The 12372-nt window shown below is 41.9% G+C and overlaps 1 protein-coding gene and 1 long non-coding RNA gene across 2 annotated transcripts; one reads left to right on the plus strand and one right to left on the minus strand.

Moving 5' to 3' along the window:
• Positions 1-109: 109 nt before the first annotated feature.
• On the minus strand, positions 110-3761 carry LOC116931122 (zwei Ig domain protein zig-8). The gene is made up of 5 exons (XM_045178964.1): positions 3621-3761; positions 3208-3418; positions 2905-3108; positions 2631-2792; positions 110-891 (listed from the first exon to the last, which is right to left on the minus strand). The coding sequence occupies exons 1-5, from the start codon at positions 3759-3761 to the stop codon at positions 587-589; spliced, it is 1023 nt and encodes a 340-aa protein (XP_045034899.1). The 3' UTR covers positions 110-586.
• Positions 891-11635, plus strand: LOC116931165. The gene is made up of 9 exons (XR_006651520.1): positions 891-1351; positions 1415-1590; positions 1661-2045; positions 2122-2794; positions 2866-3488; positions 3569-3823; positions 5830-5952; positions 6178-6287; positions 6385-11635. It is a non-coding gene; the product is annotated as an uncharacterized LOC116931165 (long non-coding RNA).
• The last annotated feature ends 737 nt before the right edge of the window (positions 11636-12372 follow it).

Below are 12372 nucleotides of genomic sequence, written 5' to 3' on the forward strand. Positions count from 1 at the left end.
CATAGTTTCTCATTAACCCAACTTGCAATCTTTCACCAAAAAGCAATATACTCTAACGAGAATCGTTGTCATTGGTAATGGATTGTAATTAAGCTTTGCGACTCGTAACAATGATTAAATATGTATACTTGTCACCGTTCTGGTTTCAGCCTGGTACAAACATAGTCCATAACATAATGATACACAACAAATAGGAAGAGGGTGACAAGTAATGAATAGGGGGTGCCTGGGCGTATATATGTGACAATGCCAAACATTATATGAAATGTACAAACTCATTCAAAATGTTTTTATTTTATTTTTTCGTAATTACTTTTTTTTTTCATTTCTTTTTTAGAAGAGGTAATAATATAGAAACGAATTGATGGTGAAGGGATCGAGTTTCATTGCTGGTAAAGTTAATTATGCAATGAAAATGTGTCTAGAATACCTAGATAGTCGAATAACGCCCAATATTGTACCACACAGGTCTCGTTTTTTTCTCAAGCGCTTCCCTATCGGCTTCCAACGACCGTTGTTCATATATTTACAGACCCACACGCGCCCCTCGGTTCCGGTTTCAAGCTCTTTTTCCCCCCCTCAGTAATCACGAACTGCGTGTCGAGACAGTCATCATCGGACATCGTGACGGCACGTCTTTCGTCCAGCAAAGCGGCACCTCGTTTCCATCTCTCGAGATTGGTAAAATGGTCCAATCGGTCGAACAGTTCGGTTTCAAATTACCATCGGCGACTTCATTGTCTAGTTTCTCGTTGGCTATCGCTGCTGTGGACATCCATTTGGCGGCCATCATAAAGAGCAGAGTCACGAACGCTGTGTTCCACCAACTGGCCAATTGGGCGGCACCTACTCCACCGTTTTTCCCGTGTTGCATGGCTGCTGGCTGCTCTCCTGTCAAAGGCAATCGAAAGTTTCGATTGTCGGGGGAAAAGAAAGAGAAAAAGACGGTCAAGTTTAATTGTAAAACATGCAAACAAACGGTTGTTCCAAAAGAAAAGAAAAATGGCGGGTGTTGGGTTAGAAAACGTGTGTCAAGTCACAGTTAACCCTGACACGCGAATCTGATGATTACAGGCGAATAGACGAAAGTGTATTCGCCAAAGAAAGAGCTGGACACTGCAAGATGGACACGTCCTTGGAAGAGGAAAATTGGACTGATCAGTTGAGACAGTTGCAAAAACGATTCAGACACGGTAGAAAAGTGGAGGTCGAAAACGAAAATTGCCCTCGTTTCTGCATTGCGCGTTGCAGTGGATACGTGAAAAACGAGAACTTTCATTTCCAGATGGAGTGGGAAGAATGAAAAACTTTTGACTGGTGGAGTGGAACAGCAACCTTGGAAACGTGGTCGGTATGAAACATGCACCAGCTCCCCTTGTAGTCACTTCTCAATTACATTTTTTATTCTTTCCAGAAAAAGGTCTCTCCAACCTATTTTTACCGTCCGTCTTAATACCTCGTTGAGAAATCCCAGGTAGATTTCACTAGCCCCTCCTTTCTCGTGATTTATTTACCGGGGGGTCTCGGGGAACGATGAGGACCCCAACTTGGCAAACTTTTCGTGCCAGACATTAAATTCATGTCGATGAGGTTGTTTATTTTTTACTTGAAAAATGGCAAGAGCACGAAGTTACTTTATTATTTTGTTTTTCTTTTTTAGGCAACGTGATGGAGAAAACAAAACAATATACCTCGTCACACGCAGCCAAACACAACATGAATGTTGAAAGGGAAGGCGGAGCTTGGCCGTTGGAGAGAAAATTCCCGGACGTGCAACGGAATATCTCCAGCAGCGCAAGAGGTTTTTTTTTTTTTGTCCATCAAAATCCCAATACATCATCAGCGCCGGTGACACGCCATCATTTCAAGCCTTTACCATGTTGGATGCTTTCTACCGTGCGGAACAGGAGGGGGAGCGAAAAACTTTTTTACGACCGACTTGTTTAGAGAAACCCGCCAGTGAGTTGATGGACGTAACGGCGGGAAACGGGCTAGTGTGTGTGTGACACACTCACACGCGCCCAGAGTGGGCCATAAACATGAGTGTAAAAAAAAAAAAAAGTATTTTATTTTTCTTTTTTAAACTTCCTTTTTATTTTCCCGTTTTTTTTTCCCCCTCAGGAAAACTTCATCCGTGTAACGCGTTCGTTGCCTAATAAGATTGCGTTCACTCAGCTAGAATTGCTCGCTGACTGGCCGACTGATTTGTCCGCGTATAACGGATCGCAAAACATTTTCCGCCATTCTGAACTCCCGCGTACCGTCTGCGAGTAAGATTGTACCCCGTGCACAAACGGTGGGGGAGGAGCGAAACGGAACAAACGTGCGCCACTTACGAAGCGGATTGGGAATGAAGGCAGCTATAGGCCAATTAAGCCAATTCAAGCCAGTCTTGAGAGATGAAGGAGTAGTGGAACAATAGCGGAATAGCTAAGGCTGTGTGTGTGTGTGTATATACTGAGAGGCTGAAAGACGGGGGCCCAGCTTGGTGTTTAGCGATTCCACCAACGTTCCGTCAACATCTACGGCCGACTTTCGTGAACATTCTGATAGGCAAAGGAGGGAGCGAAGAAATGCGGAGCAGAGAAAAACAGCTGGATGCTGTCCACCAGCTCCTTATTATTATTTACCATTTAGAACGTGAAGTGCAACGCTGGCCGGTTGGAGGCTTGGAGGTCCACATGAATAGTTGCCGGCAAAGTCGGGCGTAGCTGGAGGAACGTTCAAAACTGCCAGGAGAGAATCTGGTCCCAAGCGGGTGACGCGAGCGCTCCATCCGTATTTCGTAGCGCCTGTCGGAAATTACATTGCAAAAGTTGGGTATTAAGAGATGCAACTCACGAATTCGTTTATTTTATTTCACAGTTTAACAAGGAGGAAATATATCGTCGTAAGCAGACTCACCAGACGACGCTAGTGCTGCCACCTCCTTCGATCCTTCATGCGTCCGCGACTCCTCGAGCGCCGAGCCGGCAATCCTCTCGGTTTTATGGTACCAAAAAATGTACGGTGGGGTCTCAATTAATCCTGAAATGACGCAATGCAACGCGACTCCGCTACCGGACATTACGTAAATATCCGGAGCTCCTCTGATCTCGACCTGCGGAACTGTTTGGGTGAAGCGCGAAAAATGAAGAAAATTTACATAATTCCATCTACCGCGTATCTATGATCAATTGACAGTTAATCTGCCTCTCAATGTCCTACCGACGATGTTCAGTTGATAGACGAGGCTTAGTTTGGGTTCGCTGGATACTTGGCATTCATATTTGCCAGCATCGGATCCGCGAACGGCTCTCAAATGCAACGTCCAAATGTCTGAATTGGCCGGATGGTGTACTTGGAACCGGCCGTCTCCTATGAACGTGTCCGTATCGACCGTCAGCAAATGGCCGTCTCTCTTCCGCACCCATGAGACCTAATAGAAACCCGGGAAAAAACATGAGACACGAGCTGCAAGGGCTAATCAATTATAAACGCCGACTAAGGTGTGCACTAACTATACGTTTCGCACGAATTCCGTTTAGGTTTAATTAACTAGTTTCATTTATGTTCTCTTTATTCGTAGAGTGCACGTCGTCTTGGCGTGAAATACGAGTCTATTGGATAAGTACACGAACCGATTTGTTGGCAACATCCTGGACACGGCAGACAAGATGAGCGTGAGCGCCGTATTGAGTGGTCACGTTGAGTGGCAAGGACACGTCGAACGAAGGCATCGTCGCCAGCTGCTTGTTCTCGTGCGAATGGTGGACAGCCATGCTGCCGGATTCTTTAGGACTCCATAAATCCGAAACAACGGCCACCGCTGAAACTGACGACGGTAATTTCTCTGTAAGAACAAAGAAAAAAAAAGGGGGGGAGGGAATTATTATTGATTTTCAAACGAATTCGACGTGTCGTAGAAACGCGATAGCCAGCAGCTATCGACAAGCTTTTTTGGCTTTGCTGTCAAGCAAGCATGTTAGCTTCGTGATTCACGATTCGTTGGCTCTACCATCTCTCCTTCTATTTTATTTTATTTTTTTCTGCTTTTGTGGAACGCAAACCACCAAAACGTGAAAATCGTCCCTTCAAAACGTCCATATCTGCACGTTACGAGATCAAGCACAAATTTCTATCTCCATTTGCTTCTATTGCAGCTCTTGCTTTCACTCTCTTCCCGCTAGACGGCAAACAACTCGTTGACGTAAACCTTAAAATATTTATTTTTTTAATTTTTTTTTTAGCTTGAAATAGAACTTGTCTGTATTTTTTTTTTTTGTGAAACGTAAACATTGCAGTGGATATCGAATCTACACAACCTGGAAAGGGCAAAAGGAAAGGTCTGAATTCGCAAGAAAATGCCCGGTGGCATTACTCCGCCGGGAGATTGTTATTGCGGTCGTCTAACCGTGACGTGCACGTTCCGAAAGCATCAGCAATGCACCCTGCCCATGTTTTTGCGATGCCACTCGACTCTTTTGTATATGTCTGTGTGTTTATAGTCACACACACGTCCTAAATCATTCAACATTGTCGACGGGTTTCGATCGTGGCTCATTTCTCATCTTCATTGGCGACGGGGTTAGGCAACAACTCTTGTGTCCTACCAAATGAAAAGCCAAAATGGCTACACTCGTGTAATGCTGTACAAAGTGGGCGAACACTGTTGTATTGGCCGATTGCCCGCTAAAATTTGGGATGGAGATCGACAAAAGAAGATTGGAAAAGCGATCGATCGTATGAATGCCCCCCCAGAGTTTTTGGAAACGTGTTATTTTGTGTTAAACTAGGAGAAGAAAAGGATTGAAGAGCGTTAAAAGAGGCAACAAATTTCACGGTTCACATCAGTTGATATTAACATCCACTTTGAAAAAGAAAACGGAAAGAGGGGGAGACAACTATATCAATAAGATTGGCTGCTCCTCCTGCTGCTGAAAGAGGCGGCAAAGCGTACGAGGATGTATAATCCCCTCTTTCCCTAAGATAAAAAAAAAAGCTTCATAGAAAACGGAAATAGAAACGAAATCGAAACCCCCCATTTCTCTATTTTTCAACAAGACGATCCGTTTCCCCCTTCCTCGCATCACCAACCATGTAGGCATTTCTTCTTTTTCACCGTTCTTGCAGAAAGACACTCAGCCGTTCGACATGTACATACGTATACATCCATACATCAGCCCCCGTTGGTTGTATGTACATATGTAAAAGATAAAAGGCGGACAGAAAGAAAGAAAATGGGGTTGAAAAAAACGCGCAAAAGAAAATTCACCGGATCGATAAGTCAACACACGCACGTCGAAGCGACCCGAGATCGTTGCGGTCGGTGTCGGTAGACTGACGTGGCGGCCCTTTTAGATACCATCTATCCTTCATCAGTTTGTTTGTCGTTGGCAAATAGACGAGCAACACGGGCACGCTCGTCTATAGAGACACAAACGAGAACATTATCCAAGCGAAAGTGCCGCTTCGTCAGGATGTAAAGTACGAATTTTAAAACAGAGGATGAAAGTTATTGGATTTTTTTCTTTCATAAATCCCGGTCGTTTTCGGAGCTGGGCAGCGAGCAGTGCGTAGGAAGAATTTTTATTTGCTTGTTATGTATGCTCGGCAACGTTGCATTTCCGCAATATGTTGTACGATCCGGCTATTCAGTTGTCTTGGTACGTACTTTAGATAGAAATACAGAGACGAGATAGATTGGCCGACTCTGATGGATTGATCGCACGGCAAAGAGACTTGCTGTCAGCACCCACGTATCATTTCTTGTTGCATATCGATAGTTACTGAAGGAGGAAAAAAAATGAAATGGCGATCTAGTTTATTTTTTTTTATTTTCATCTCTAGGGTTCCAAACATACGCTGATAAAAGAAAAGGGAGCTGACTGTGCTGAGAGGGCTTATGCTAATCCGTCTGGAAATGTTGGTATCCACTTGGTCCCTTTGCTGCATCGTTTTATTTACAGCATGGTGATGTTCTTTTTTTAATATATACTTGTAAAAATTGTTAAAAATCCATTTTTGTTTTGTTTCCTATTTACTTTTTTTTTTTTTTTTAATATCTTTTCTCCATACAATAAGAAAAGTAAGTTTTTTTGCTTGTCAATCTATTTGACATACTATAGCTCCATCTAAAACTTCTTTTTATTTAGCCATTCTATAGATGCACAAAGACATTCTTACTTTTATTTATAGGCAACAGTAAAAGAAGAAGCAGTGAAATGGGAAGATCAATTTATTCATGGGCGTCTTAAACCCGAACGTTCGTCTACTCGACGTTTCTACCTATTCGACCACTGCCAGTTGTAAGTAACTGATGACTTGTTTTCCTTCCTCACGAGTTCAGAACTATAATAAACCCTTCTCTTGTGATGCCATCCGTGTGTTATTATTCCCTTCCAGGCGGACGTGTATACGAGATTCGGATATCAAGTGTCTGTGTGCTGAGCAGACATTCGTGTGTGTGTGCGTACGTTTGAATGTCTAAAATGGCAACATGCGCAACGGACGGATGTGACGTTCCCTTGATGACTCACACAAAGAAAAAGGTATACGATTTCAATACTCTAATTCGGTAACGGAAGCACAACGGGCGTATGTAAATGGCACCGTGGAATCTATGGCTTTACAATAATGAGACCCTTCCCATCCCTTAGGGGGGGGGGGGTATGTATACAAGTTAGTGACATATTAGAAGCGAAAGAGTTTCAATTTTCAACAAATACTTGGATTCCTTGAATCTCTGCTATTTCCTAATCAAAAGCATTCCTCTTTTCAAGCAGTTCATTCTTCCGTAGCCTTTAAGGGTTGCCTGAAGTGAATGTCTTGAAAAGTTTCAAATTAAAAATGGGGAAAGAATAAGAAGAAAAAAAAATTAGTTCTCAGTTTTCACGTATCGTACACGTTGGTCTTGGAAATTGTATACGTGCGCGTCTTCATTATTGTGTATGCCCCCCTTTTGTTAGTCCTACTTATGGAACAACAAACGAAATGGAAAAAAATGGCATTGCGAAACTCTAGAAACGAGGAGAAGAAGGTCGAAAGGTAAACTTTGCTGCTAGAACGTCGAGAAAGTGACTGAGCTAATCGACTGTAAAGTGACATCCGTATAATAGTTTGTAAGTAGCATGCAATGAACGACATTGACGTACGAGTGGCTCTTACCTAAAAAGAAAGAAAGGAACCAAAGGTTAAATGTTTAATTGTAATGTTTTCTTAATTACTAATCCCTTTTTTTATTGTATAAAAAAATTGTAGGGCTTGGGGTTTTTTAAAAGTCAAGAGACGACAACGGACCAGTCTAATTAATTTGGGGTGCGCATCGCATTTCTCAAAAGTCATTAGATGCTAAACCGACCGTGCGTTTTGACTTGGCCATCATTTTTCTCCGTTTCTTTTACGTAATGACTCGCAGTCGTTGCAATTGTTAGCCTGCCCAGTTTAGAGATGACTTTGACGACAACCCCGTGCTTCTAATTATCAACTCGGTGAGCAGTTTCTTCCTAACCATCAACTACCCCGCAGAGCTTCGTTTACCATTAAACGACGCGTAATCACTAGATAGATAACGAGTCCTTTGAGATGCTTCTTCCTTCCCCCTCCCCCCTTTTCTAATCGTATGTTCGGATGGCGGTCAGGCGGAAGTAGAAAGAAGATTTTTGATGGGTGTCTCCCATTTATATTTTTTTCCCCTACAGATGTCGTGTACGCATTCGAGCGCGTCTGGCCGCGATGGATAGTCGAACGTAACAGAAACTGCGCCGAGATAAAAAATAATAATACTAATAATAAAATCATAAAAAAAAAAAATGATGAAACTTGAAGTGACGTGCCAATGTCACCGTGGGTTGGCAAACTTGCAGTCAGGTTAAAGAACGGGACTCGCTCGTTAAGCCAAGAGCTCAACAGAGCGCACAAAAGAAATGAGAGTCTCTATAGTTTTTCACTTTTCTATCATCATTATCATCAGCATGGCTGATACTTGCTTTTTCCTTTTCTTTTTTTTTTATGGAAGATTTTTCAAACTTTTTTTCCTTTTTTACTCTCTTCATGGGACAACGGGTTTACTGCAGTCTCTCTTTTTTTTGCGGGGCGACCCATCTCCGGGCCTTCCAATTCTTTTTGATGGCATTTTCTTGTGTATTAAGAAACCGGGGAAAGGCTCGAGGATAAGAAGGAGGTGAAGCATTGCCGAGACTTGGCCCAGTTTCAAAGTCTCTGTAGCCTCTTTGATGGTGAACAAGGCATCCAAATTCGCGTAGACTATTCACGAATGGCAAAAAGAGGGAGGGGACTCTCTCTCTCGTTAAGAAGGGGGGAGAAAAAAAAGTTGTCCGGAGAGAAGGGAAAAAAAGGGTGGGGGGGGGGGAGACTAAGAAGAAGATCCGGTGAGAGCGGATCCCACGGCCTTTGGCTCGTCTAGCAATTTGGACATTTTCTCTCGTTTGTGCCTTCAATCTCTATCTCTGTGTGTGTGTGTGTGTGTGTGTGTGTGGAACTTTAGGGACTGCATGCGGCACTGCGTTGGCAAGTTAACTTTGCATCGTTCCGCGTTCGGTGTCTTGCCGCCTCCTATTGCATCAATGCGATTTATGTTTCTATCCGTCTCACTATCTCTCCGTTTGTCTACAGCCCACGGACATGAATACTGACTATATCTATATCCGTATACTGGATGTGTATATTTATGTATTTATATTCCGCAGGCTTCTTTGTGTGTGTATGTTAAGACGCATTTCAAAGTGTGGCCTGGATCTTTGAAAATGCAGCCAGAAAAGTTGTCCTAGTATTTTAGCTGTTGGTGGTGGGTGGAAGACGAAAAATCAAAAAAACGTGCTCAGCTTGCGGAAAATGAAGAACAGACGTTATAACTAAGAAAAAAAAGAAATAGTAAAGTTTAATACTCGAATGTGTGTTAGCTTTTCAGCATTGCTAATCAAAAATGCCTGTTCGCATCCGCACAAGAAATATCAAACAGGGGGAAAGAGAGTGGATTCGGAGAAGCTTTTAAAAATGCATGGATTCTTATTTATTTATTTTTATTTTTTCTAAAATATATTGCGGCATTATGAGTCTGCATGCGCAATTTTCGGAATGGGATAACATTTTAGATTCTTGGTATATTGCAACACGTAGCGCGTGGATCGATTTTAGTTCTTTGAAGGACTATCGCAATATTTTCGGAATTCTTTGCTGCATTGGATCGTCGCCATCTGTTTATAAGCAAAGTCTAAATTATTGGTTACATAAGTAAGAAGAAGAAGAGCAACAAAAAACAAACGCGTTTGCGATAGTGGGAGGGGATAGTCGTTGACGGGTCTTATTGGCAAACTGACCGGCAATTTCCAAGCCATTTCCTATCGATTCGGTGATGTGTGTACGAGGCCAATCGGCTCTTTTCTTCCCCCTCTTTTTCTTTTAGACAAGAAGCGCACATCCTGGATGACTTGCGTGATCCGTTTCAGTGACTTATACATTCTGTTTCTACCTATTTTTTTGTTTTGTTTTTGTTTTTCATCGAAAGATAAAAGAAATGAATTAGATAACAGAAGGGACAAGTCAAACTGCCTCGAAAGCCATTTTCCTTGTCTAGATATATTTAAAGATATATCCGTACGATTCCGTTTGTACAGGAACGAAATCAATTCTCTCGTGTTCGTTGTGTGTGTGACACGGACGACAATGCAATAGCGATCTCAGCAGAGTATGTACATTTCTTTTTATTATTATTATTATTTTATAGAATAAAGCAAGACCGATAAAAAAAAGAAGGGGAAAGACATAAATCAATAGATGGGACAGAAGAATGTAAGCGCAAACCAAAAGGGAAAAGACGGGCCCATACATCTTTATATTGATGTTTGCAGATCGGGGCCGACTGTTCGTGTTCTATCTCAATGTCGTTGCAATATATATTGGAGACCGAAGACACTGGTTCTTAAGACACGCCAATGGTATTGTCCTCATTAAGGAGACGTGGGTGCGGGAGATGGCAGACGAGCCAAACTGATTGGGTTTGTGTCTACATCTCTTTCGTCTTTTATTTATCTTGTTCGCCATTTCTTTGTCCATCAAACGCAACAAAATCCTGAGCAACACATATCTCTGTGTTGCTGCTATCCCACTCTTCATCATCATTTCGCAATCTAGGACTGCCGTTGCGCCAGCGAAATCATCAATGGGGTTATACGAGCTCGTATATAAAGACGACAGTGATGAATTGTGTCTATTTTTAGACGCCAGTTGTACGTATTATAAAAAGACTTTGGGTGTGAATATCCATTTCATCTAGACACTCCCCCTCCAACAGTTGGATGGTCGCCGTGATTGCCCTTCGTTCATTCACAGCGCACCACTAGAGCGACCTTGATTATCAGCAAGAAATTAGACACTATAAACATGAAATGCAATTTACTCCGTACAGCAGTAAATTCTTAATAATTAGGACTTCGAGTTTATAGGCAAATGAAAAAAACAAATGTGTATTTCCGCGTTGGAAAGGAAGCTTGTTAATTACCCCGCTGTTTGCTTATATTCGGAGAATGTTGGTCTAATATAACAAAGTAGTACATTTTCCTTTCATATAAACCGAAACTTGATAGAAACAAGGTAGACAATGGATATATATCTAGTGCAGAGTGTACGTACAAGAGCAAGGGAAACCCCCCAAAAAAAACAATTGATATTAACTCGGTAAAAATCTAAGTAGCTCCTTCATTCAGAGCACGCGCGTTACACGGGCCGACGCTACGTGCTGTGGCCCTCTTTTTTCCTCCCCCCCAACAGATCCGTAAGGACGACAAAGCGAAAAAACAAATAAAGAGACGTGCTAGTTAGATATATATATATAAGCAATCGGAATTGGAGCGGAATCGATCGGCAGACACACGCTTATTACGTCCTCTTCCTCATATTATACTAGTCTCTTTTCTCCTGTTGAAACTTTCTGTCGTTATTCGACTAGTAGATAAGACCAAAGGCGCAAAACTAACTTTCTTTACACAAAACGCATCCAATAAAGAAGTGAACAATAAAACAAAATTCCTTCCCCCCCCCCCTTTCTTTTTTCTTCGTCTGTTGTGTGTGTTCTTGTATATAACTGGCCTTTTCTTAATATATTCGCTGCAAAAGTCCTGTGTATTATATATATAACTCGTATATAGTTACACACCAGTTGTTATGGCTGTGTGTGTCTCTCTAATCCGATAGCGCATATAGTCCAATTTCTCGTGTGTTCAATCGGCTTATTTCATTCCGCCCATCTGGACTATTTATTTATTGTACATATAGGCTCGTATATACTTTATAGACGAGCTCATTTCATTGCACAAGTTTTACGTGCTCATTCGTTTCTGATTGAGCCCCAACTTGATTATTAGGTCGCGAGGTCGAGACTGTGACACAGTACATTCGAAATCAAAGTAAAGGAGGGGTCCGATAAATTGAATGAAATCTCCGCCAATTTTTTAAAAAGGTTTTCTTTGCGTGTGTATCCATTTCATCTATTTCCTTCTCACTTTTGCCTTAGACGTATCTACACTAAAAGTTCTTTTCATATAGAGTCTGCCGTGCGAGTGGGATGCTGATGTTGACAGCCTCGTGAAAAGCCGGGAAAATTGAAACCTAGAAGTGTGTACACAACGCCTTTGAAAGGTGAACAACAACTCGAAAAAAAAAAAAGCAACTGGATCTTATTATATGTTTTTCCCATCGAACTGAAGTCTACGGGAATACGAGAAAATAACTTGAAAAAATATTGAATGTCTACTGCGAGTCAAAAGAGAATCAAACAAAAGCAAAGTCTACACAAAAGATCGACCGCCGTGTAAGTATATACTTTTAAAAGGTATAGCGCACGTAACTTTGTCGTCGTTTCGTCTCTCCACGGTCGGCAAAGGTTCACCGAATCGGAACTGACACCTAGTCGACAAGACGATGTCGACGTCGATCGTAACACGCTACATAACAAGTATTTTTTTTTTTCTTTTCTTTTTTGACGTGCCTCGTGCCTCCTTCTCAAAAGAAAAATAGAAATAATAACTATACCAGTAACATCGGACGTTGCCTTCTCCATTTCTTTTGCGTGTGGAGATAGGCTTTGAACACGTACCGAACTCCTCTTACACGTTCATGCAACAACTCCCGACAACTCTTTTAAGAACCTCGTTTTACCTTATTATTTGAAACATCTGCGAGCCTGCAGAACGGGTGAGTGTGTCTTTAAATCAGTTTTTTTTTTATTGGCTTGATCAATTATACGTCTATATATGATAATCAGCACGTTCCTCGTGCGACAGTCCCCGCAAAAGTTACGTGTGTAATGTCTGTATAATCATTTTTTATCGTCGTCTGCCTCTTCCGTGTATTCTTATAAGCCGCATATTTTATTAT

Source organism: Daphnia magna, linkage group LG9 (assembly GCF_020631705.1).
Source record: "Daphnia magna isolate NIES linkage group LG9, ASM2063170v1.1, whole genome shotgun sequence".
Classification (NCBI taxonomy): domain Eukaryota; kingdom Metazoa; phylum Arthropoda; class Branchiopoda; order Diplostraca; family Daphniidae; genus Daphnia; species Daphnia magna.

Excerpts from the sequence above, each read along its gene's own strand:
- LOC116931122 (XM_045178964.1), bottom strand. The coding sequence starts at position 3,761 with ATGGCTGTCCACCATTCGCACGAGAACAAGCAGCTGGCGACGATGCCT. Across the intron at positions 2,793-2,904 it reads GGCAGCACTAGCGTCGTCTG|GCGCTACGAAATACGGATGG; the intron begins GTGAGTCTGCTT and ends AATTTCCGACAG. Across the intron at positions 892-2,630 it reads TGCACTTCACGTTCTAAATG|GAGAGCAGCCAGCAGCCATG; the intron begins GTAAATAATAAT and ends TGCCTTTGACAG.